General features: G+C 42.7%; 1 protein-coding gene across 2 annotated transcripts in view; it reads left to right on the forward strand.

Annotated features, from left to right (window-relative positions):
• LOC124711825 (leucine-zipper-like transcriptional regulator 1) overlaps positions 1 to 25,638 on the forward strand; it is a 158,052-nt gene that overhangs the window by 19,976 nt on the left and 112,438 nt on the right. For both annotated transcript variants that reach the window (XM_047242053.1, XM_047242054.1), the window contains exons 6-7: positions 11,777 to 11,940; positions 23,258 to 23,459. In XM_047242053.1, the coding sequence (XP_047098009.1) occupies positions 11,777 to 11,940; positions 23,258 to 23,459 (366 nt within the window). The remainder of the gene's footprint in view (positions 1 to 11,776; positions 11,941 to 23,257; positions 23,460 to 25,638) is intronic.

A 25,638-nucleotide genomic window follows, 5' to 3' on the forward strand; every position in this document is an offset into this window, starting at 1 on the left:
TTGCTTAGGCCAGTTCAACTTTAAGAACACATTTTCCTCAAAAATTTTATAAAAGCAAACTCTTTCAAAAATTATAGCTCTTCCTACTTTATTATGATTGACCCAAGGATAGTGTCCTCTTAAAAGGAATGATGCACTGATGCACTTGTGGTGTCGATAGGTCACATCGAGCACGTAAAGCATGATCTTTGAACTCTTAACTGCTCTGACGAGCCACCATGTTAATGTTCCATTCAGCCTTTGTACCTTGTACAGTGTTAACGTTTATCTTTCTTTGTGGTGAAATATATGTATGTATAGACAATTATGGGAACAGTTTGTTGCATATACAGTTATCCATATTCCCGTTTCCCATATTGGTGACCCCGAAGTTTCTACAAGTTTCTAAGTTTTCCGCAATTACTGCGCTGGCTATGTGGAATCAACAGGTTTTACATTCGACGCCATGGCTGCTTCACTCAACGTTTTATACGAGGATTTGGAGGCTCAGCTACTACTACCAGGCCACTCCAAACCCCTGCCAATGGTTGTTTCGCCACTAATGGATAGTGATTCGCGATCTCCAATGAAGTTAACCTCAAACTTTGCAGCTCTAAAATGGCTGAGTGTTACGCCATTACCTCAATGGACTCGGGTTTCGTGTTGCCGGACTGTGCACGCCAACATGTGAAAGATGAAGTGGATAATTTCCAGAATCTTGTAACGATCGATCACTCGTGTAGTGTTCATAGGGACCCAAATTCACACACGTGCTTTGATCCTCTACGTGCCACAGCATCGGTTACAGTAGTGCCGTGTGCAACGCTGCCATTTGCGCAAAACGCACATGCGGTCAACTGCTATCAAGCTATGCCAGTTTTGCCTTCCTCACAATTTAATAATGGACATTTTTATAAATCGAGTTCTCCAGGCTCAACCACCAGATCTGTTGCCCAGTTTCTCGACCACGTGGGTTTGAGCACACCCAACGGCGCTTCGCCATCCAGGAACATTGTACCACAACAAGGTGACCGCCAGCAGGTTTCACCAGTGATTTATTGTCCTACCACATGGGATGCATCTCTGATGTGCACAGAAAACTATCGCTGTTGCCACACCAATTAACAACCCCCCCCCCCCCCCCCCTATCCTCTCACTGACAGGGGCCCCGATTCCAACCATACAGCTGCTCGCTCCTTTGGCAGTACCATCTGCGCCTGCCGCCCCGGCCTTCTGCCTCATTTCCGAGGTGGACAGTTTAAGTACTGTGCCTTCAACCTCCGGCCCAGTTTACGGGTCTATCTCATGTGCCACTCACCCATTCATTCCCACGGTACTGATCATGCCTGCCGCAGTGTGCTTCCGTGACTCATCAGGGACATTGCAACCGGCCGTTGTTCGGGATGTGTTTGCTAGTAACACGCCCACGTCAGTAGTGCTGGGTTAGAGTACAGCCTATCCTACCACGGGACAGCAAGCCTCCCAAGATACTCTGAAGCCAACCCTCCCTCCCACCCCTCTGCCGCCTGCCGAAGCTACCTCCTGTATACGAGGACAACCCGGTTTCATGGTTTACACTTGTGAAGCACCTTTTTGAGTGACCGACGACAACTCTAAATTTCTGTGTCTCGTCATGCACCTCCATGACCACTCAGATTTAATTTGTGACCTCCTCCTTTCGCCACTGCTGCTGCCAAAATAAGAGTTCGCCAAGAAGACAATATTGGACCAACTCGCCTGCTCGCCACAGGAATTAATAATCAACATCCTGTACGAGGAACACTTGGGGGACCGCACTCTGTCACAACTCTGGTGCCGCCTTCGGCTACTTCTGAGTGAACACATGATCCCGGATGTTACCCTGTGGGCGGTATGGTCTGCCAAGTTACCTACCAACCTGCAGATACACCTGCTACTGCACTCCTTTGAGTCTATCGGCTCTTGCCTTCGCATTGCAGATCAGCTGTATGCACTACTGCGACAAAAACAACCAGCTCACCTCTCACCGCTGGTTGGCACTATGCCGCCTATTTACCGGCTGTCTGCGGACAGGGGCAGGGCTTGTTCCACCTCCATGCCATCTGCACCACCAGGCAGTACTCACCTGCTCTCGTCTATTTCCGAGCACTCAAGAACCGCGCACGCACCATATGTCCCGGTCTACATTCCGGAACAGATCAACGAGGACAAACCTCATCCAATGTCACAATCACCGCCACCACCACATGCAGCTCATCCGTACTGTTGGTACTACAAGATTTTCAGGGATGAGGCCAAGAAGTGCAGATTACCTTGCCAGCACCCAAATGCCGACCGCAGGATCTAAAAGATGCCGAGTCCTGCAGGGAACTTCACAGGTGTCATCAAACATTGCACTCCATCCACTCGTCCTCTTGGCCGAGTGGTCATTTATATGTGACCGACATTTCGTCGCGACTTGTTTTCTTAGTCGACACAGACGCTGATGTGTCCATCGTGCCTACATCGTTGGCTCCTCCCGTTTTTTCAAGGACGAAGTTGCTTCTATGTGCTGTCAGTGAATCAACATTACAAACTGTCAGCTCTGCTAAAGTTATTGTGCATCTATCTCCTTCTCTATGTTTCCCATGGACTTTTTACATCACCAACGTTGACGAACCAATTCTCGGTTTGGATTTCTTGTCCCATTACAAACTCACCCTGAACATAGTCCAAGGTTCAGTGCTACTGTCAAACCTGGGCACGTAGCTGCATTTCCTGTCAACACAACAAAATCGGACGCCACCCCCCTCCCCCAAAGATGTTTTCGTCACGTACATATTGACCTTATCGGCCCTCTACCACTGTGTCAGAGGGCTACAGATATATCCTCTCCACAATTGACCGCATGTCTCGTTGGGTGGAAGCTGTTCCTTTATCCAACATCACAGCAGAAACCGTGGCCAAGGGATTCATCTCATCATGGACCACTAGGTTCAGTTGCTTGTCCACCATCACCACTGACCAGGTTCGACATTTTGAGTCTGCACTTTTCACGATTCTATATAACCTTTGCGGTGTTAAAAAAATTCATACAACAGCCTACCACCTGCAAAGCGTTGGTTTAGTGGAACGATGGCACCCCACCCTTAAAACAACACTCAGGTGCCAAGACTGCCTCTGGTCTGAGGTGCTTCCGTGGGTGTCACTCGGTCTTCGTTCAACCTTTAAACCTGACTTACAGGGAACCATCTCTGAATTCGTTTTCAGTGAGAACCTGGTTCTACCTGTGGAACTTATCCTGCCTCAGGCACCCGAGGATTTCCCCATCTCCCCAGACTTTATAAGTAGAATGTGCACCCACTTTAGACACGCACGGCTACATATGCCTGTCAGTCATTCCCCACCGGACACTTACGTGCCAACCGCACACGTTCCCACGTTATGCTCAGGGACTATTCCATCAGACAACCCCTGCAACCCCCATACCTCGGCCCCTTTGAAGTACTCCGGAGGGGGGAGATGGCGTTCGATATTATGGTTAAAGATCACCCGCAGACTGTTTCACTACACAGGCTCAAGCCTGCTTTCGTGGACTCCGATGCCCCTCTGCCATCCCAGTCAGACCATCTGGACGAATTTTCCATTGCCGAGCCCGATAATGAGTTAGCTCATCCCAGGGTAGGGTCTTCTCCTTCTGATGATTCATCACTGCAGTTCGCAGATTTCCAAGCGTGTCAACAACAACCCCATGTGCAGGTTTTGATGACGTTTCATCTACTGGAGACACTTGCTCCCCGACTTTCAACTTGCGCTGCAGTGTACTACCTAACCGCGTCAACGACATGTCAATTGTCAATTTCGACGACCGTGTTCTCGTGCTCCTTACGGACACTGCAGACTCGACACTCAATGAGGAACGAGATGTCAAGATAGTGCATAGCCTGTCCCTCCCCAGAGAGTGCAATCCATCAAGAGTTCGTGCGTTCATCTCCTCGGACGGCTCAATCTGCATGCCACACCCCTCCCCACACCTCTACTGCCGGGCCGGGCAACGCATCATCTGCCCCCGCTGGCTGTCTGATTATGATGTGGACCTGCAGCTCGTCACCGCGCCTTCGCCGACTGCCCTGACTGAGATGGAGCTTCCAGTTGTGCGCCTGTCGCCTCACACTACTCACTCCGAAGCAGACGCCCACACAACCTCCCCTCAGACCTCACAGGCAGTACTCCGTACTGCGGGGCGGAGGGGGGGGGGGGGTGGCGTTGATATGATAGGTCACATTGATCACGTAAAGCATAATCTTTGAACTCTGACTGCTCTGGCGAGCTGCATTTTTTAATGTTACAGTCAGCCTTTGTACCGTGTACAGTCTACATGTGTTTGATGCGTATACAGTTATCCGTATTCTCATTTCCCATACACTTCATAATCAGGTAGAAACAATTATAATTTTTATAAAATAATTTGAGAGTGCATTGTATTTTTAAAGTTGAACTGGTCATTAAGCATTTATATTGTTGTGGTTACCACTTTAAATTGCTATAATAGGTCAAAAATCATGATCACAGTGAATAAATACATTGAACAAGAGACCAGGTGGAAAGTGTCTTCCTTGGAATTCACTAGAGGGCCCTCTGGTCACTGTTGTTCACACTTATAGTAGCTAAATGTAATCAAGTAAAAAGAAAGCTGCTACTCTGAAAAAAGCTACTCTGAAAAAAGCTACAGGTTCCTCTGTTATATTTTACCTGATGCTTTATGTCCTATTGATAGTTTAAAATTTACTTGATTGCATAATAACCTACACGTGTAAATACAGAATCCAGTGTTTCTACTTGTTATGCACTTTTACAGTGAATGCTACTACCCAGCCTTTGGCTAACAAACCTTTTCAATTCTTCGATATCAATATTCAGATATTTTTGTAGATTTATTTATTTAGTGTGTGGTGCTCTTTGACAATCGTAAATATCATTACATTAATGGCTAGTAGTTATAGTAATAGTTCTGTTTATCTGTGAAACACTTGTACGAGGATATTGGGCATGCTGTGGTATTAAAATTTAAGAACAAGAAAGAAAACTATAATTCATGTACAAGGCATGGCAATAAAGAAACCATACTGGGTGTTCTGCATATTTCCAGCTATGTCGATGACAAAGAGACGCATGTACAAAATTTCATGCCACTTTGTTGGTTAGTCTGACTGTGAGCAGACTTAGAAGTGGGTTGTGTGTCTGAGCTCCATTGGAATTATGCTATGCTCTAAAGTGGAACAATGCGTTAACATCAGATCTCTCACAAAACTTGGAAAATTTGCTACAAAAGCTTACAATTTGTTGAACCAAGTTTATGGTGGTCAGTATCTATCTCATACACAATTTTTTGTGTTGGTTAAGAGGTTTGAGGATGGTAGAGAAGATATCAAAGGTGATCCAAAATTGGGCCATCCTTCCACTCTGAAAACTGAAGAGAATTTGAAGGTGGTCAGTAGAATTGTTCAAGGAGACAGCCACTTGAGCATTCGAGCAATTTCAGAATTTGCCTGCATGAATAAGAGGACGATTAGACAGATTTTGCATGATGATCTCAGCATGACAAAGTTTGTGCTAGAGTGGTGCCAAGAATCGTCACAAATAAGCAAAAGCAACATCGAGTGGACTGGTGTGCTGACACTCATGAAAACATTGAAAATGACCCTGATTACCTTAGTGAAGTAATTATGTGATATGAAATATGAATATTCCAATACGATCCAGAGACTAAGTGACAGTCCATGCATTGGAAGAGCCGTCAATGCCCTAGGAAGAAGAAAGCATACATGAGCAAATCAAAATTCAAAGTAACGATGATTGTTTTTTTCGATATCCAGGGGGTTGTCTATATTGATTGGGTGCCTGAAGGTCAGACATTCAATCAAGCTTATTATTTAACTGTTCTGAAGACCCTCCATGAATGTATGCGATGAAGGAGACCAGATCTGTGGTAGAATCGCTCATAGATTCTTTGTCATGACAACATGCTAGCCTGTAATCTGATGTCCGTGAAGAAGTTTTTGGTGAAAAACAACATTCCAGTGGTGGAACATCCACGGTATTCACCTGATTGAGCACCATGTGATTTCTTTCCCTTTCAAAAACTGAGGTGTGCACTCTAGGAACCAGGTTAGAGTCCAAGGATGTAGTGAAGGAAAAAGCAACAAGCCTTCTCAACTGCATAATGGAAAAAGACGTGCAGCACTGCTTCCAACACTGGAAAATTTGCATGAAGCAATGCAGAGATCAGGGAGGGGATAATTGAAGGGGACAACATTTCAGTTGTGTGAGGTTTTTTAATAAAATTAGAGTATGAGTCCAGTTTCTTTATTGCCACAGCTAGTATTCAGGCATTTACATAGTTCCAGGATTAGTTTGACAAGGAAGAGAGAGGTAGTCAGCAGTATTCTTATAATAGGAACCATCCCAGTGTCTGTCTGAAGTAATTTAAGGAAACCAACAAAAACTTAAAGCAGGATAACAGCTGGAGGCTGGAGCATCTATATTTGTAAATAAGAGGTGTTTCTCTTTAAAACAGCACTATCTCGTTTGGCTTATCCATACTGTATGATACAGGTTCACAAAGAAGTTATTGAATAAAGTATAAAGCTAGTACCACACTGTTCGTGCCTCACTGCCAAACACTATACATTCATTTTCGTGATGTAACATTACCCTCACACAGAGTTACCTGACATCAGAACCATTAATAACGATGTTGGGACAATTTTGTGTATCACAACTTCCCATTTACTTGCCTGAAAAATTGAGTCAGCATCCCTCTACAATGAGTGAGGTACTGAAATCAGAAAGAGGCTAAGGTGTTAGTATTTACATTGCAAAGCTTTGAGAGAAGGTTTTCCAGAATAGAAAAAAAGCATTATAGTGCAAAAGTGTTTCATGAAACGATAGATAATAGTATTACATTACTATTATTAATTATTATTATTATTATTATTATTAACAACTTTGTTACATTTTTTATGAAATCCCTACTCCTTGTTAGTTAAGTAATCCTTCACTATACAGAACATTGTGATTAACAGCTGTTTTTCACTGCATTTTTAAATGTGTTTGTTTTGATAATATCTTTACTTTCCTTGGACAATTTATTGTAAAATTTATACCTTGGTGGAAACTGCTGTTCTGAATTCTATGTTTATTCTTTCTTGGTAAATGTAAGTTTAGTCTAGCTGTTGTCCCATGACTGTGGATAGACCTGTTATCTTGGTAATTATCAAGGTTATTTTTGATTTGCATAACTAATTGGTCAGTGTATTCACATGATATAGTTAAAATTCCATATGTTTCGGAAAGATTTTTGCAATAAGCTCAATTGCTGTTGCTGATTAATATTCTTATGATTATTTTGTATAGTTTGAAAACTGTACATTTACATCCCAGAAAAGAATTTCATAAGTAAGTGTTGTAATTAGGTATTAGTACAACATGACCAGTAGACTGAACATAACTTTATTCCACAGAAGCATTAACAACTCGAACACAGTGTTTAAGTAACATTCTGCAGGAACCAATTAAGTACACAAAGAGCTATAGCAACACAAATAGAGGACTGAGATTGAGTGTGGCTCAGCTAGCCTTAAATAACTGGGGCCCATGGCGAGCTCTGATTGTGATTCTCTCTCTCTCTCTCTCTCTCTCTCTCTCTCTCTCTCTCTCTCTCTGCGGATGATATAGGACTGACACACACACACACACACACACACACACACACACACACACACAAAAAAAAACAGCCTTTTGAAGGTAAACACACGTCACTGCATTCCTCCTCTCCTTGGGAGATCACGGATTCTCAAGACATCAATGCTGTCCTCCTTGTCCACTGGGCTCTGGCTACAGTGGATTGCTGCAACGTGAGTGTACAGTCTCTAGTGCTTCGGGCACAGACACATTCTATGCCTGCCTTCCCATTTCAAACCATACGGTGACACTGGGCTGTTTCCATGTCAACCTCAGGCATCGCCTATGGTGACGGTGCCTGCCTTCCCATTTCAAACCATACAGTGACACTGGGCTGTTTCCATGTCAACCTCAGGCATCACCTATGGTGACGGTGCTTGCAGTGCTGCTGATACTAGTGTCAGCAGTTCCTCAGATATGTTAGTTGAATTATTAAGTACTACTTCCTGCATTCTTTTTATGAGATATGTGATTATCCATTGATTGGCTATACCAGCAGTCCCAAAAAACTTCAGTTTATCTAGGAGAACACTGATCAAACACTCAAATACCTTAGATAGGTTGCAGAAAATACCAATTGGCAAAATTTTATTATTTAGTGCTTGTAAAATTTGATGAATGAACATATAAACACTTCTGAAATCCAAACTGTGTTTTACTGGGGATATTATTGTTGCTCAGGTGGGATACTATCCTAGAATACATCACATTCCCAAAAATTTTCAAAAAGTCAGCAGTGAAACAGTGACATCTCTCCTATCACCTTTCTTGGACAGGTGTTTGACAATGGTATATTTCAGTCTCTCTGGAATAACGCCTTCAGTTAGTGATGCATTAACTATTATACTCTCATGAAGCTGCTGTACCAATCTTCCCTTGCCAGTCATGTGTAGCTGTGGGTCGTGCATAGTGAAACCCCGGCTGATAGTCCAGACTGGTACCAAAGCAACATGTACAAAGTCTTTTTAAAAGAATTGACTGTGTATTATTATAATTATCTTTTGTACTCTCTAGATTTTGGCTTTTATGCCATTATCAAGTACATTGTTAAAAGTTGTTAGACCATTATTAAATCACGTCTGTTAAGACAGTCGGAAACAGGTAAACCATCTTCCTTAACAGACATGACTTAATAATGACCTAACAACTTTCAGCATTGTACTTGATAATGTCATAAAAGCCGAAATCTGGATAGTATAGAAGATAAATGTAATAATACACAGTCAAATGGTGGTTTACTCTTTTAAAAAGTATTGTATGACTGTGCCCAATGCCATCAAAAACTTTTTATGTACAGAGTCAGCTACCACCAGTGCTATTTCCAACACCAAAAAAGTCACTATAAACAACCATTTCTTCATAGAAAGATTGATTAGTAAGGTATGTTTCAAATTTTCTTTCAAGTTGGTTGGGATTTGCAATTTCTTTTTTAGTACTGGGTAAGATTTTATTGAGACCTTTACACTAGAGTATGTAAGTCCACTCTGAACTGTAGACAAGGGGGGCAAAGTCAACATGAAAACTATTCTGGTGTCTTATACTGTGATTGTCTAGATCATTGTTCAGCTGAAACTGATTTTTATTGGCAGAAACAAAAACCATTAAGCAGTAAATGCATCAAGAATTGAGTGTAAGAACTCTAAGATCTGTAGAAAAATATGTGCAGTATGTAGTTTTCTACTTTACAACATACTCTTGCTGTTCACTTCTGCTGAAAAATCGCTTTATCTACTTTAGATGCACTGAATTATTCCATAAGATAGCAGGCAGTGCAAATATACAGAATAAACCAACTCACCTGTCTTTAGGTCAGCAAATGACAAAGCACAAAATATGCTGAACTGAGCTTCCTTATTAGTTTATCTGTATGTTTGGCTCCATTTTAACTTTGTACCCAGCTGGATTCCAAGCAGTTTTATTCGTGGTGTTTCATTTAGTGTATGTCCATTAATGTCAACTTCTGCTGCTAGCAGGTCATTCTGTGAGCCATGCATACAACACATTGTTAGCAATTCTCTTTAAATTCCAGTTATATTTATTGTGTAGTAAGAATTATTAGTGAAAGTCTTGTTTATAACATTAATAATTGCCTTTACCATTCAGTCACCTGTTTCCACCCACAGCAATGAGTTTCTGACAGCTGTTCTTTGACAGCTTCATAGTTTGAGTGTGTATTTGTGCTCTAGCATTCATCCAAATGGAGTTGCAGAGGCACATATGAAATGTTTTGTTGTGTACAGCATATTTGTTGTTAGAGTATTTAAGACTGGAGGTATTTGTGCAAAGGAAAAGAAATACATCACCTTAAAATTAGATGTTTAGGAAGAAGTAGCAAATCATTATTCTTTGTCGGAGTGAAGTTTAAAACTGAACGGGCTTTACCTGGTACTGTTCCTTCATTAAATTATCTTAGCATGCTTTGAGATGAATTTAAGTGTGGTGTTCATTGGAGAGAGATTGATTTCATTCTCTGCTCATTCATAATCTCTATCTGGAACATCCATCCATTTGATTTTTCTGGTATTGATCCAGGCATTAATAGAAAAAATAGTGACTCAATAAGAGTTCAAACCAAGCTGAGAAATAAGATTAGATGTTTTAGCACTGATAGTAGAACGCATTAAATTGTTATTGATGCTTCATTTGGGTTCACACTGTAGTGCATAAAGGCAGATTTCATTCTGGAGCTTTAATGGTGTTAGTGCTTATCTTAAAAACCTCACGAAGCACAGATGTTGGAATTGATACTTGACTTAGGTTTAGGCAAGTCAGTCTAGCAAACTAAATTGAAAACTGTGCCCACAGAATTGAAATAGGTGTCAACAAGTGAAGATATCAAAAGAAGTGTATACTTTCAGTAGCATAGGCAAGCTGAAGCATACAAGCAGAGGATTCTGAAACTTTGGTTTTGCTCTCTGTTACACATCTTATTACAAAACTTATTAATGATAGACCCCAAAACAATGGAAAAGCATTGTGGAGAGTCACATATACTTGACAGTATCAAGTTAGGGGGCAATCTAGATTAAAGTGGAAACAGAAGTACATTTCAGACAGCCAAAATCTCTGTTTTACAGCATTTATTGTGATGACCAGTTTCAGCAAACTATGTAACCATCATCACTTCTTTTGCAGTAGATTCAGTTAAATGTACTGCAGAAGATCTGATGATAGCAACGTAGTTCCCTTGAACCAGTCATCAAGGTAACTACTATGCAATAGTGATCACGGCTGTTTGAAGTTGTACTTCTGTTTGTAGGTTAGATTAGTGATGAGTCGTACTAGACATTGCAGATGTCCAATAGATTTGCATGGTCCTGGTAAATGCCAGCTGAATGTTACTCGTCAGATAGTGTTGATACCATGGTGGAATTTGCTGGAGCTGTTTGTGAGTGAGTCTGCCTGATTTGATAATCCTTGACAAGTTGTGATTCTTCAAACTGTTGGTAGAGAAATATGTTTGGAAATATTGGACGCTGCATAAAAAAGTTGAAACTGGCCACTTTTATTTTCAACACGACAGAGCTCTCATTCATACAATTAATGCCACTGCTGTAAAATTGTACGAATAGGAGAAAAATGAAATAATGAAGCCAGAGCACTATTCTCGAGGCTCTTTGAAATGAGTTTCAGCACCAGTTGACAGCCGGTTGACACTGCCATAACATGGTACAAAAAAGTTAAGCATGTGTTGAAAAGAATGGCATGAAGTAGTTGTACATATCTACCACCATTAAATGGAAAGTGTTTGTGAAATGGTAAATGGTGCAATAGCAATGAAGGGTGCACCTACAAAAATATATCAACTTCAAGCAAGCATTTTGAAGTGGGTCCCCAGTAATTACTGTCATTGTAGAGTTTGTTGCTCATCTTCATAGTTTTGCTGTGGAGGTAGAAACCTACCTGTGTGGATCTTATTTACACACAACTCTATTTGAATAAGATGTTAGAAAACAAAACATAACACTGAACATACTCTGTAATTGTGTTTTATTTTCATATTGCCTGTATTTGACTGAAAATGAATGGCACATATTACAGTGTAATCGCAAGTGTTAACATGTGTTTTCTGTAAATTTATACTCTTTTCTTTTAGGGAGACACAAAGCTTTGGGAAGAAGTAGCACAAATTGGAGACTGTCCACCTACTTGCTGCAATTTTCCTGTGGCAGTAGCTCGTGAGTCCATGTTTGTATTCAGTGGCCAGAGTGGGGCAAAAATCACTAACAGCCTTTTCCAGTTTCATTTCAAAGAAAAATGGTGAGGCAAGAAGTTAATCGTAAATTTATATGTCACAGACAAGTTTAATGCTTAATGCAAACATTTAATACAAACCACATAAAGGTGGTGTAATTCTCCTTTGCACTACTATATGGCCCTCTCCATTGATCATTTTATTTATAACTCCATTTTCAGATGATATTTTAAAACTGTTTTTCTGATTTCAAAATTTTACAGCAATTATCAATTTGTATGGAAATTACTTGCATCTAATGCATAGTGTTGTGATTTGTCAATTTGTGATGGCATGTTTGTTTTTGTCTACAGCTACCAGTGACTTATCCTTTCCTTTCTTCCCTTTGGCAAATTTTTGATTTTTGTCTTTTCCTTCCTTTATTTCTTAGAAATATCAACATTTAAATGTATAATCCTCAAACCACTATGAAGTACATGGCAGAAGGTATGTTCCAGTGTACCAGTCATTAGGGTTTTTTCATGACTCCATTTACATATGGAGCATTGGAAGAATGATTGTTTAAATGCCTCTGTGCATGCTGTAATTAAACTATTATTGTCCTCAGGATCTCTGTGTGAACAATACACAGGGGTTGTAGTACACTGATCAGTGAGAGCATTATGACCAACTGCTTAATAGCCAGTATGTTCACCTTTGGCACGGATAACAGCACTGATGAGTAGTAGTGGCATGGGAGCACGAGACCTCGATAGGTCACTGGAGGGAGCTGGCACAACATCTGCGTGCGTGCGCACACACACACACACACACACACACACACACACACACACACACACACACACACACACACACACACGTCAACTAATTACCACGAATTCTGGAGAGGGGAGAGATGAGCTCTGACGCCACATTCAATCAAATCTCAGATGTGTTTGATTGGGCTCAGATTTGGCAGGTGGGGGGCCAGCACATCAAAGAGAAGTCACCACTGTGTTCCTCGAACCACTTCATCACACTCCTGGCATTGTGACATGGCATATTATCTTGAAAAATGCTACTGCCATCAGGAAACATGTTCATTATGAACAGTGTACGTGGTCTGCATCCAGTGTACAATAATCCTTGGCCATCATGGTGACTTGCACAAGCTCCACTGGATCCATGGATGCCCTTATGTATGTTCCCCAGAGCATAATGGAGCTGCCACCAGCTTGTTTCTGTCTCTCAGTGCAGGTGTCAATGAGTTGTTTCCCTGGCAGATGACGGATTGGTGCCCTGCCATTGGCATGAAGAAGGTGGTATCAGGATTCATCAGACCACGCAACACTCTGCCACTGTGCCAATGTCCAGTGCCAATGTCTCATGACCATTTCAGCTGTAGTAGCCAATGTTGTGGTGTTAACATTGGCACACATATGGGTCATTGGCTGAGGAGGCCCATTGTTAGGCATGTTCGGTGCACTGTGTATTCAGACACACTTGCACTCTGTCCAGCATTAAGATCTGATGTTAGTTCTGCCACAGTTCACCACCTGTCTTGTTTTACCAGTCTGCCCAGCCTACAACATCTGACATCTGGAATGAGGGGTGGCCCTCTGGATGTGGTTTCACCTTGGCTTTGTCATGTGTTGAAGACATTCTCCACAGCACTCCTCGAACAGCCGACAAGTTGTGAGTTTCCAAAATGCTTGTGCCAAGCCCCTGGGCCATCACAATCTGCCGTCAGTCAAACTCGGATAGATTGCTCGCCTTTCCCATCCTAAGCATGGACAGCACACTCACTGGTACTACAAGCACTGTGCATGGGCCTGACTAGCAGTCATTCCTCCTCAGATGATGTTGCTATCACCTGGATGAGTGTATATCAACAGTAGGTCGGTGGTAATAATGTTCTAGCTGATCAGTGTATATTCATAGAGTCATCATCTATGGCTGCTTCTTGAAACTTTATAAGTAGGCCTTCTCAATATAATTTTTGTCGATCTTTAAGAGTCTTCCAGTTCAGTTTCTTCAGCATGTCTTTGACACTTTCCCATGGGTCAAACAAATCTCTGGAAATTCATGCTGCCCATCTCTGCATGTGTTCACGTTCCCCTTAGTCCTATGTGGTACCGGTCCCACACACTTTAGCAGTATTCTGCAATGGTTTGTACAAGTGATTTGTAAACATTTCCTTTGTTGACTGATTGCATTTCTTCAATATTCTACTAATAAACCAGTCTTCCACCTGCTTTGCCCACCACTAAGCCTCTGTGATCATTCCAGTTCAAGTCCCTACAAAGTGTTACACTCGTGTATTTGTAGGAGTTGGCTGAATCCAACTGTGACCCATTGGTATTATAGTCACAGGAGACTGCATTTTTTTCACTTTGTGAAGTTCCCAATGTTACATTTCTGAACATTTAAACCAAGTTGCCAATCATTGCACCACTTTGAAATCTTATCAGCGCGCGCGTGTGCCCCCCCCCCCCCACACACACACACACACACACACACACACATTGGTCTACCTGGGCCCTTACATAAGTAGTTATTCGGCTTGGCATTGACTGACAAATGTGTTGGACATCCTCCTCAGGCATATTGTGCCAAATTCTGTCAAATTGATGCATTGGATCGTCAAAATCCCAGGCTGGTTGGAGAGCCCTGCCCATAATGCTCCAAATGTTCCCCATTGGGGAGAGATCCGGCAACCTTGCTGGCCAAGGCAGGGTTCAGAAAACGCGAAGACAAGCAGTAGGAACTCACCCCATGTGTAATGTAAATCTCGGACAGCTTACCATGAAAGGCAAGCAGATAAGACATAGAATATCTTTATATGTATAACTGTGCTGTAATGGTGCTGCAGATGACAACCAAAGGGATACTGTTACGAAATGCAATGGCATCCCAGACTGTCGCTCGTGGTTGTTGGGCTGTATGGCAGACAAGAATCAGGATGGTATCCCACTGATGTCCAAAGTGTCTCCAGACATGTCTTTGCTGGTCATAGAGGCTGAATTCGAAGTGGGACCTCTAACAATTCTACCAATCAATGCCAAGCCAAATAACTGTTTGTAAAAAGGGCCAGAGTTGGACCAACATGTTATTGACTAGCTCAATTTGTGAAGCTCTTGCTTTTGAATAAATCAAACAATTTTTCTGAAATTGTTGTTATTTTTTTGTCTGTACATGTACATAACATCTACCGATTCCTATCCCATTTGGATAATTCCTTCATGATGCATCTCCTATTTTTTACTATCTTAAGAGGAATATTTATGCAGCTTATGCCAGACAATACTTCCTTATAGGTAACTGCATAATCTGCAAAAAGTCTGAGGTTATTGTTATTATTGTCCACCAAGTCATTAACATAAAACATGAACAAGTGTCCCAACACACTTCCCTGGGGCACACCTGAAGTTATTTCTACTTCTGATGGTGACTCTCCATCCAGGATAACATGCTGTGACTTCCTTAAATGTTGAGTCGAACACTTTTTGGAAATGAAGAAATTCTGCATCTGCCTGACTACCTTGATCCATAGTTTTCAGTATGTCACATGAGAAAAATGTGGTTCACATTCTGCATGACCAGTATTTTTAGAATTCATGCCAGTTAGCATGGAAGAGATCATTCTATTAGAGGTACCTCATTGTTTGAGTTATACTGAGAGAAAAACTCTCTCCTTTTGCTTATTTATAATAACTATCTGAATGGACTTTAACTTATTTAAAATGCAAAAGTCTTGTATGAAGATTGGCTGCATGCAAGTCACTGCAACTGAATCAGATAGAGTATTGCAGGTGGCAACGCAGCAACTGCCATGTTCCCATGATGGGAAATTTATGCCATATTTCTTTGAATACAAGCTGGAGATTGCACTAAAATTAAGCCATTTCTTTTTGAATGTGTGCTACTGCACAAATAAAATGGACAAAAACATGTTTTGTAGCACTCTCTCTACAGTAACTAGAGACCAGTGTCATGTGCTGAAATGATGGTCAGCCATGATATGATCAACTCAAGAGAAGGGATGGAGCTGTCTGTTTTGGACTGCCCATGCTCTGATGTGAGGTTATCACTTCCAGCACTGAATGCCACATTGTCACATCACCAAGTCAGTAGTTTTCTTTTAATGTGCATCTAATTTATTAAGCAAGTGTAGAGTGTGAAGGACTTTTGAGGAGCACTTGATGTAACAGTTCTGTGGCAGAGTGGTCAAGTACACTAACTGGCAGTTTGTTGGCCCTGGTTCAGTTCCTGCTGCTACCATCATTTTATCTGTCACAATGTTAAATGACTGATTGATTGTTGTCGTTGTTGTTACGGTCTTCAGCCCAAAGACTGGTTTGATGCAGCTCTCCATGCTACTCTATTCTGTGCATGCCTCATCTCCGAATAACTATTGCAACTTACATCCCTCTGAATCTGCCTAGCGTATTCATCTCTTGGTCACCCTCTGTGATTTTTACCCTCCGTGCTTCCCTTCAACACTAAATTAGTGATCCCTTGATGCATCAGAATGTGTCTTACCAACCGATCCATTCTTCTAGTCATGATCTACCACAAATTCCTCTTCTCCCGAATTCGATTCAGTAAAGCTTCTATTCTCTTCTTGTCTCAACTATGTATCGTCCATGTTTCACTTCTGTACATGGCTACACTCCATACAAATACTTCCAGAAAGAACTTCCTGACACTTAAATCTATACTCAATGTTAACAAATTTTCTTCAGAAACGCTTTCCTTGCCATTGCCAGTCTACATTTTATATCCTCTCTTCTTTGACCATAATCAGTTACTTTGCTCCTCAAATAGCAAAACTCAAAACTACTTTAAATGTCTCATTTCCTAATCTAATTCCCTCAGCATCACCTGATTTAATGTGACTACATTCCATTATCCTCGTCTTGTTTTTGTTGATGTTCATCTTATATCTTCCTTTCAAGACACTGTCTATTCCATTCAGCTTCTCTTCCAGGTACTTTGCTGTCTCTGACAGAATAACAATGTTATCAGCAAACATCAAAGTTTTTATTTCGTCTCCATGGATTTTAATTCCTACTCCAAAATTTTCTTTTGTTTCCTTCACTGCTTGATTGATTATAAAATTTAATTATATTTCAACAGTTCAATTTACATATGTAAAATTAATATATTCATTTTAGTTAATATTACTGCACTTGTAAGTCAAAAGGTTATAGACTACCTCATTGTAGAAAATTAGTAAAATTTTGCACAAGCTGCCACTGCCACTGCTCATTTGACAAGAGAGGTGAAACAAAAACCTAAGAAAAGAGAACCTGTTAGTGGTAGAAGATAAACGTCTCTGGGACTGTGAATGAGAGAGCATAAAAGAAAGTAAAACTAATGGTTGAATTTAATATTTACACAATTTCATAGTTACAGACATTCTGACAGAGAGCTGCAAGTGCTTGTAACTGAAGTGTAATATGACTAAAGTGTTCAGCTTAAACTTTTCCTGAGTAGTAAAATTTCTGTCTTCTGTATGCTAATATTCTATACTTTGACACGTCGCTTGCATGTATAAAGTGACCTTGAAACTTCATTATAAAATGAGGTAAAAATCGTCAGTATGCCATTTAGTTGGTATTACCACTACTCCCTGAACGATGTTGGGATTTCTTTTACTCCTCTGGGTATTTTTGTAGACACATCAATTACCAAAGAGTCCAGTCATTCCAGAATGAAATTTTCACTCTGAAATGAAGTATTCATGCATATGAAACTTCCTGGCGGATTAAAACTATGTTCTGGATCAAGACCTAATTCGGGACCTTTTTCTTTCAAATCGGGACCTTTTTCTTTAATGGGCAAGTGCCCTACCGACAGAGCTACTCAAGTACAACTCACGACCCATCCTCACAGCTTTATTCCTGCCAGTACCTTGTCTCTTACTTTCCAGACTTCACAGAAGTTCTTCTGCAAAACTTGTAAGACTAGCACTCCTAGACAAAAGGATATTGCGGGGACATGATGTAGCCACAGCATCTGTGATGTTTCCAGAAAGAAACTTTCACTTTGGAGCAGAGTGTGTGCCTGTCTGAAACTTCCTGGCAGATTAAAACTTTGTACAAGACTGGTCATGAGTCATGTTGGGTGGCTCAGTTGGTAGAGCACTTGCCTGTGAAAGTTAGAGTTTTGGTCTGCACACAGTTTTAATTGGCCAGAAAGTTCCAGTCCAGTCATTATAAGAAGTTACCAAAATCAATGAAAAATCTAGGGTTATGACGTTGTTGTTGTACAAGATGTGGCTATAAAATAATGGGACAGTTGCTGTAAAACATTTTATTTCAAATCATACATATTTAGTTATTGTCACCCTCAGCATACTCCTCTCCTTTATCCCTACAACACTTCATGTGAATTTTCCATTGGTGGAAACAGTCATGGAAGTCTTTCTCTGTGAGCTCCTTGATGATGCTGTCTGCTTTTTCATTTACCGCTTCAACAGACTGAAATCTTGTTCCTTTTAATGCAGATTTAACCTTTTTCTCACCTTTCCTTCTCATCACATCTGGTAAGTCTTCCCTGACATGTGGTTCTGGGTGACTTTTCTGAACTGTACCCCTTTCCCTAAATCTCTCCAGTCCTTTTCCTTCACCCCTCTCCCTTCCCCTTCAACTCTTCTGTCAGAAGGAGGAGCCACTGACTCCAAAAACTTGTAAAAGTTAAATCCTTTTGTGTGTGTGTTTCCCTGCCATCTCTTGGTGAGTAGATTTCTCTTATCTATCCATTTACATTAGATTTGATCTTTGTGAATAAATAGTCATATGGTGCTAGGTTAGGCAAATAAGGTGGGTGGTCTTAACATTGGGATGCTGTATTTTGCTAGAAACCTCTTAACGGACGATGAGGTATGAGCTAGTGTGTTGTCTTGATACAGAACCCATAATTTGTTCTTCCACAATTCAGGTCTTTTTTTTTTTCTTCTTCTCTCTCTGATTTGAGCAGTAACCTTAAGGTAGTAATGTTGACTAATCGTTTGACATTCAGGAACCCTGTGAAGATATGCAATTCCCTGAGTACTGGAAAAAAATAAGTCATCGTGTCTTTGAATCTTGATTTGCTCATTCAACCCTTTTTTACTCTTGGTGAAGTTGGGGCATTCCAGTGCATGTGGTTGGGCTTAGTTTCTGCATCATAACTGAAAAACGAAGATTTGTCACGTGTTGTCATTCTTTCCAAGAAATTGGGATCAGTGGTAATCCAAGTGAAAGTACAAACATTTTCACAAACTTCATTTGCTTGATCGTGAGAGTTTTTGGCACCAGTATCTCACACACTTTTCTCATGTTAAATTGGATACGTAAAATTTGCCTTATGAATTCTTTGTCAATTCCTACAGTTCAGCAGTCAGATACTCAATCAACAGTCAGATTGAATCAGACTACCTACTTTTTCGATATTTTCAACTTCTTGGCCATCTTCAAAATGCCTGAACCACAGAAAAACTTGTGTATGCGATAAACTGTCTAGACACACTTCTTTTAGTGACAAATATTTTTCAGTAGCTATTTTTCCAAGTTTCATATGAAACTTCATGACAGTTTGCAGCTCTGTTATACTTATCATTTTTCCAGCAATACAAAGTAACAGCTCTTACTCAAATGAAGGCCATGTACACACTGATTTGTCTACAGACATCAGAGATGCTGCATTCAACTGAGAAGGCATCATGCTTCACAGCTATTGGCCATTTATCTTTGACACATGCATACTTACCCTGTGACAGCATCAGTCCCATTATTTTCTTGACTCAATTCCTATACCTTAATTGTATCATACTAAAAATAATTTTGCAGGTGCTGAGTCACAGATAGGCACAACAAGAAGCCACTCTCAGTTAAAGCTTTCAGCCATTAAGGCCTTCGTCCACAATAGACACAAACTCACTCACCTACAAGACTAAGCTGATTGTTGGTGTAGCATCTTATGTCCCACATTACTCCTGCCAATCTAATCAAACGTATACTTTCAAATTGATCACTCTCCCTGCATCATTTCCCGCATTTTTGCTTGTTGATTGCCGCACCTTTCTGGTGTCAAATGATCTTGTATCTCATCATACAAACGCCTCCCCCCCCCCCCCCCACTCTTTTTCTGTTCTGTCTTAGTTCGCACCCACTAATTCTTCCACCATCCAGTCACATCTGCCATTCCCCTTCTTCACAATTATCTACCCTCAGACCTGCTACCCACAGTAATATACTTTTATTTGCTATTTATTCTTTACTTTGATTCTTGTGACTTCTCGCCATTTTTAGTGAGTTTTCGCCCTTCACTATTGTTGACTCTCTCAGATTTCATCTTGTTCCCCCCTTTTGTGTCCAGTTCTTCCTTCTCATGTATTTTCACATGTATTGGGTGTAATTTTGCGAAATTTTCAGATGTAATCCTACATTATTTGCGTAATTTTTCACATTTTTTCCACCACCATGGATCCTTGCTCCTTCCATCTGCATCAGTATAGAAAAGTTTCCTTATCCCTATCCAGATCCCAGTCCCACATACTGTTCCTGCGTTTTTACTTGGCTCATGGAATCCCCCCTAATGGCCTTGCCATCAAATTACCCATCTCTAACTGCTACCCCTCTTTCCATAATGACCTCCACCTGTTCAGATTCTGCCAATCCTTAACCCTCACCAACATAGTCCTACAAAACCATATCAACCAAGCACAAACCTCCGTGCAGTACCTTCTCTCCATCTGCAAAATTCTCCTGCTATGCAATACCAAATTCCTGGAACCCTAAACACGCACTGAAACTCTTGCCGTGGAGGAACTTGAGCAACATGCACACCACCACCTCAAAAAGCTCTCCATCGTGCTCACTTCCTACTCCCGCCTTGGAGTATCACTGTCCAACACCTCTACAACAACCTCCAAACCTCCCCCCACGTCCACTGATAGCTGACAATCCCTGTCTTGCAGACCTGCTACTCTTACCCCACCCTCCAAAACTCACTCCCACCACCACACAGATTCCAGAACCTAAACAGATCCACAACACATTCATGAACGTATCCTCGAGAAGCCTTAGCCCCACAGAAATATCAGTCCTTCCAAAGGCCTCACTTTTTGCCCCACTCCAAAATTCAATCGTGCAGGACTTTTGAAAGACCTTGTCTCCTTCTCCCGGTCCCTACAGTGGAAACACTTTTTCGCCACCAACCCTACCAATCAGTTCAACCAAAGGCCAATATTGAACCTTGCCTACGTTCTGTCTTCCAGCCAACTGTGATCCACCCCCGCTGCCCCCATATCACTCCCTCTTAACTTTCCAAAATTTCTTAACCTCAAACCTTGCCTCACCATCATTCCCCAAACCCTTCAATGTGCAAACTAACTTACATCTACAGAAAGAACCGCTGTCCACCATCTAAAAACTGATCCCGACCTTATAATCCTACACGTGGACAATGGCTCCACTACTGTTGTTTTGAACTGCAAGGCTTACCTGGCGGAAGGACTCCACCAGCTGTTAGATACTTCCACCTAAAAACCTTGCCACAGTAATCCCATTCCAGAAATCCAGCAGGATCTCTAGTCAGTACCCAAATCCTTAGGCCCATCCCAGAACCTCTCCACACAGTCCACCTTTCTACTCACTCCAGCTCCTCCCCGCACTCCCACCTTCTACATGCTTCCTAAAATCCATAAACCTAACCACCCAGGATGCCCCATTGTGGCCGGTTACTGTGCCTCCACTGAGAGAATCTCTGCTCTCATAGACAACACCTTCAACCTATTACCCGGAACCTACCCTCCTATATAAAAGATGCCAACCATTTTCTCCACCAACTCTCCACAGTTCCTGTCCCTTTACCACACAGTGCCCTGCTCGCCACTATTGATGCCACCTCCCTGTGCACTAACATTCCTAATGCCCATGGCCTTATCGCTATTGAACACTACCTTTCCCAATGCCATAAGGATTCCAAACCAACAACCTCCTTCCTAGTCACCATGACCAACTATATCCTAACCCACAATTACTTCTCCATTGAAGGCATTACCTACAAACAAATCCAGGGTATGGCTATGGGCACCTGCACGGCATCATCCTAAGCCAACCTATTCATGGGCCATCTAGAGGAATCCTTCCTAGAAGCCTAGAATCATAAACCCCTCACCTGGTCCACATCGATTGATGACATCTTTGCTATCTGAGTTGAAGGTGAGGACACTCTATCCACAACCCTCCAGGACCTCAACAACTTTTGCCCCAGTTGCATACCTGGTCCTACTCAACCCATCAAGCCACCGTCCTAGATGTGTCCTCCACCTCAAAGATGGCTACATCAATATCTCCGGCCATATCAAACCTACTATCCACCAGCAATATCTCCACTTTGACAGCTGCCACCCATTCCATACCCAGAAGTCCCTTCGACACAGCCTAGCTACCCTTGGTTGTCGCATCTGCAGTGACAAGCAGTCCCTCCCGAAATATGTCAAGTGTCTCACTGAAGCCTTCACTGAGTGTAATTATCCTCCTAACCTTGTGAAAAACAAATCTCCCATGCCTGATCCTTCCAGTCTCCCACCACCTCCCAAAGTCCGGCCACAGAGGAGCCTTCCCCTCGTAACTCAGTACCACTCAGGACTAGAGCAGCTGAATTACATTCTCTGCCAGGGTTACTGCTTCACAGTCTGTGCCATATGGATCCTTCACACCAACACCAGCTGTTCTGAATTGCACAGGTGGGAAGTTTCCCTGCAATATGTCCTTTGTTTCTGTAACCCTCTTGGCCTCAACCTTCATCACTCACTGTCCTCACCCATCCAGTCCCATCCCTGTTCCCATTCCAGCACTACACAGCTGTCACTCCACCATCACACACAGTCTTTTTATTTCTGTCCTTTTCTGCTACTTCCCCTCCCCTCCCCTCCCCACCTCTCCCCTACCCTCCAACTAACCTGCAGCACTTCACTGTCCACCACACTCAGCGTACTATCCCTCCCTCTCCCTGCCTCAGCTCAGCCTCCTCCTCACTCCCACATAGTCGCCCCTCCCATCATGCACTGGTGCTGCTGCTTGCAGTGTGGTTTCAGTTGCCTGAGACTGCAGTTTGTGTGTGTGTGTGTGTGTGTGTGTGTGTGTGTGTGTGTGTGTGTGTGTGTGTGTGTGCGTGTGTTAGTGATGGTTATTTATCGTTATAATATTGACTCTCTCGAGTATTCTATTCAACTCAGTCTTATTTTGGTCACTTTTAAATAACCTGTTACCCTACAATGGCAAAACAGATACTGTGGTTAAGGTGTTAAGAGACTTTCAATAATTCATAGCTTCAATTCATAGTAACAGATGAAATATACTATATTTATTAACCTGGGAAACAGTTTGTCACGTTAAATTTCTTCCTCAGCTGGACTCGTATATCAACAGAGCACATACTACGTGGTGCACCTCCACCACCTGCCCGTCGGTATGGCCACACCATGGTTGCATATGACAGACACCTGTATGTCTTTGGTGGAGCTGCTGACAGCACTTTACCAAATGATTTGCATTGTTATGATCTGGATACTCAGACATGGTCTGTTGTAATGCCAGCTTCAGATTCACAGGTGTGTAAATTGTACCTTTTTCTGAAGAGCCCTTGATGTAAAATGTCAGTATTGATGGGAAAAATGTGTTTAGTGACACATTCAATAGACATATTTTTTAAAAAAGACATTAAAAGTGGCTGTGAATTATTTTAAGGGGGTATAATTACTTTGGCATAGCCCTACACCTGTCCCTCTTCCCTCACCCTCCCCTCACCCTCCATTCTCCCTCCCCTCACCCTCCCTTCTCCCTCCCCTCACCCTCCCTTCTCCCTCCCCTCACCCTCCCTTCTCCCTCCCCTCCCCCGTTCACTCGCCTCCCCCTTCCCATCCCCCCCCCCCCCGCTAGCTCCCACCAGTTCCAACCAGCTCCCGTCTCCCGCAACCCCCCCCCCCCCGGCATGTCCCCCCTTCCCGCTTGCTGCCCTCCCCCCTTCCCGCTTGCTGCCCTCCCCCCTTCCCGCTTGCTGCCCTCCCCCCTTCCCGCTTGCTGCCCTCCCCCCCTCCCGCTTGCTGCCCTCCCCCCCTCCCGCTCGCTGCCCTCCCCCCCTCCCGCTCGCTGCCCTCCCCCCCTCCCGCTCGCTGCCCTCCCCCCTTCCCGCTCGCTGCCCTCCCCCCTTCCCGCTCGCTGCCCTCCCCCCTTCCCGCTCGCTGCCCTCCCCCCTTCCCGCTCGCTGCCCTCCCCCCTTCCCGCTCGCTGCCCTCCCCCCTTCCCGCTCGCTGCCCTCCCCCCTTCCCGCTCGCTGCCCCTCTTCCTCCCCCTCCCCCTCTCCATCTCCTTCCTCTCCCTCCCCAATCTCCATCCCCCTCTCCCTGCCCCCCTCCCCTTTTCTTTTATCTCTGAAACTTTGATTGCTTGAGACTGCAGTCGTGTGTGTGTGTGTGTGTGTGTGTGTGTGTGTGTGTGTGTGTGAGAGAGAGAGAGAGAGAGAGAGAGAGAGAGAGTTGAGTTTGCTTGAGAGTGTGTTTGTAATCTAATTTTGACAACGGCCTTACTGGCCGAAAGCTATATTCAGGACAGTCTTTTCCTTGTGCCTGTCTGCAACTCAGCATCTCCACTATACAGGGTGAGTCACTAACTATTGCCACCTAGAATAACTCCGAAAGTATGACAGTAGCTGAAAAGTTTGTCGGGCAAAAGTTGCATGGGACAACGGGGGCCATAATATGATGATGGTTTTTGTTGCTAGGTGGGGTTGCTTCAGAGATATGTAGGTCAACTTTGCTTTTTTAAATGGGATGCTCTAGTTTGGTACTTATTGTGTGATAGCAGCTATCAAGGCGAATCCAATGATGTGTAACAGTAGGGTCAACAAAGGTCACAAAGGTGGCATGAACATCCATTTACAGGTGTTCTAAGTGATGACCATTGGTATCAATACAGTGCAGCAATCTTCTTAGCATGGATTGAGTGGTATTCCTTATCACTTCGGCACTTATCGAAGCACATGCTCTGAAAATTCTCCCTCGTATATTGTGCAAATAGTAAATACTTTCCGAATACATTCCATTGACATGTAAACACCATTCGACGGTTTTGCAAGACAACACTAATAGGAATGGTAAGACTAGTATCGTCGAATCAAGTGAATGTGAATGATGTATTCCTTCGGAGAACAAGTTGATATGCTTCTCATTTACAGAAAATGCCAACGAAATTCAGTGAGCGCTAGAGACTCATATGCTGGAAGATATCCTCAATGTACTCACCCTACACGTAATACATTTAAATATCTGTGTGTTAAATTGAGAACATTTGGATCTTAAATGGGTTGGGTGGTTGGTTGGTTTTGGGGAAGGAGACCAGACAGCGTGGTCATCGGTCTCATCGGATTAGGGAAGGATGGGGAAGGAAGTCGGCCGTGCCCTTTCAGACGAACCATCCCGACATTTGCCTGGAGTGATTTAGGGAAATCATGGAACACTTAAATCAAGATGGCCGGACGCGGGATTGAACCGTCGTCCTCCCAAATGCGAGTCCAGTGTCGAACCACTGCGCCACCTCGCTCGGTCTTAAATGGGTCAGAACCATATCCAGCAAAGTAAAGTTACTAACGAGGAAACGAAATTGGTTCTCTTGCCACTGGTTCGAGATCCTTGTGTTAGTTCATGTCAAATCGCAAGGGAATCTGATATGAGACAGAGTAGTGTTGTTTGTGTTCTGCACTGCCATAAATATCATCGTTACCATATCAGTCTC

This window comes from Schistocerca piceifrons, chromosome 8, assembly GCF_021461385.2.
Source record: "Schistocerca piceifrons isolate TAMUIC-IGC-003096 chromosome 8, iqSchPice1.1, whole genome shotgun sequence".
In the NCBI taxonomy this organism is placed as follows: Eukaryota; Metazoa; Arthropoda; class Insecta; order Orthoptera; family Acrididae; genus Schistocerca; species Schistocerca piceifrons.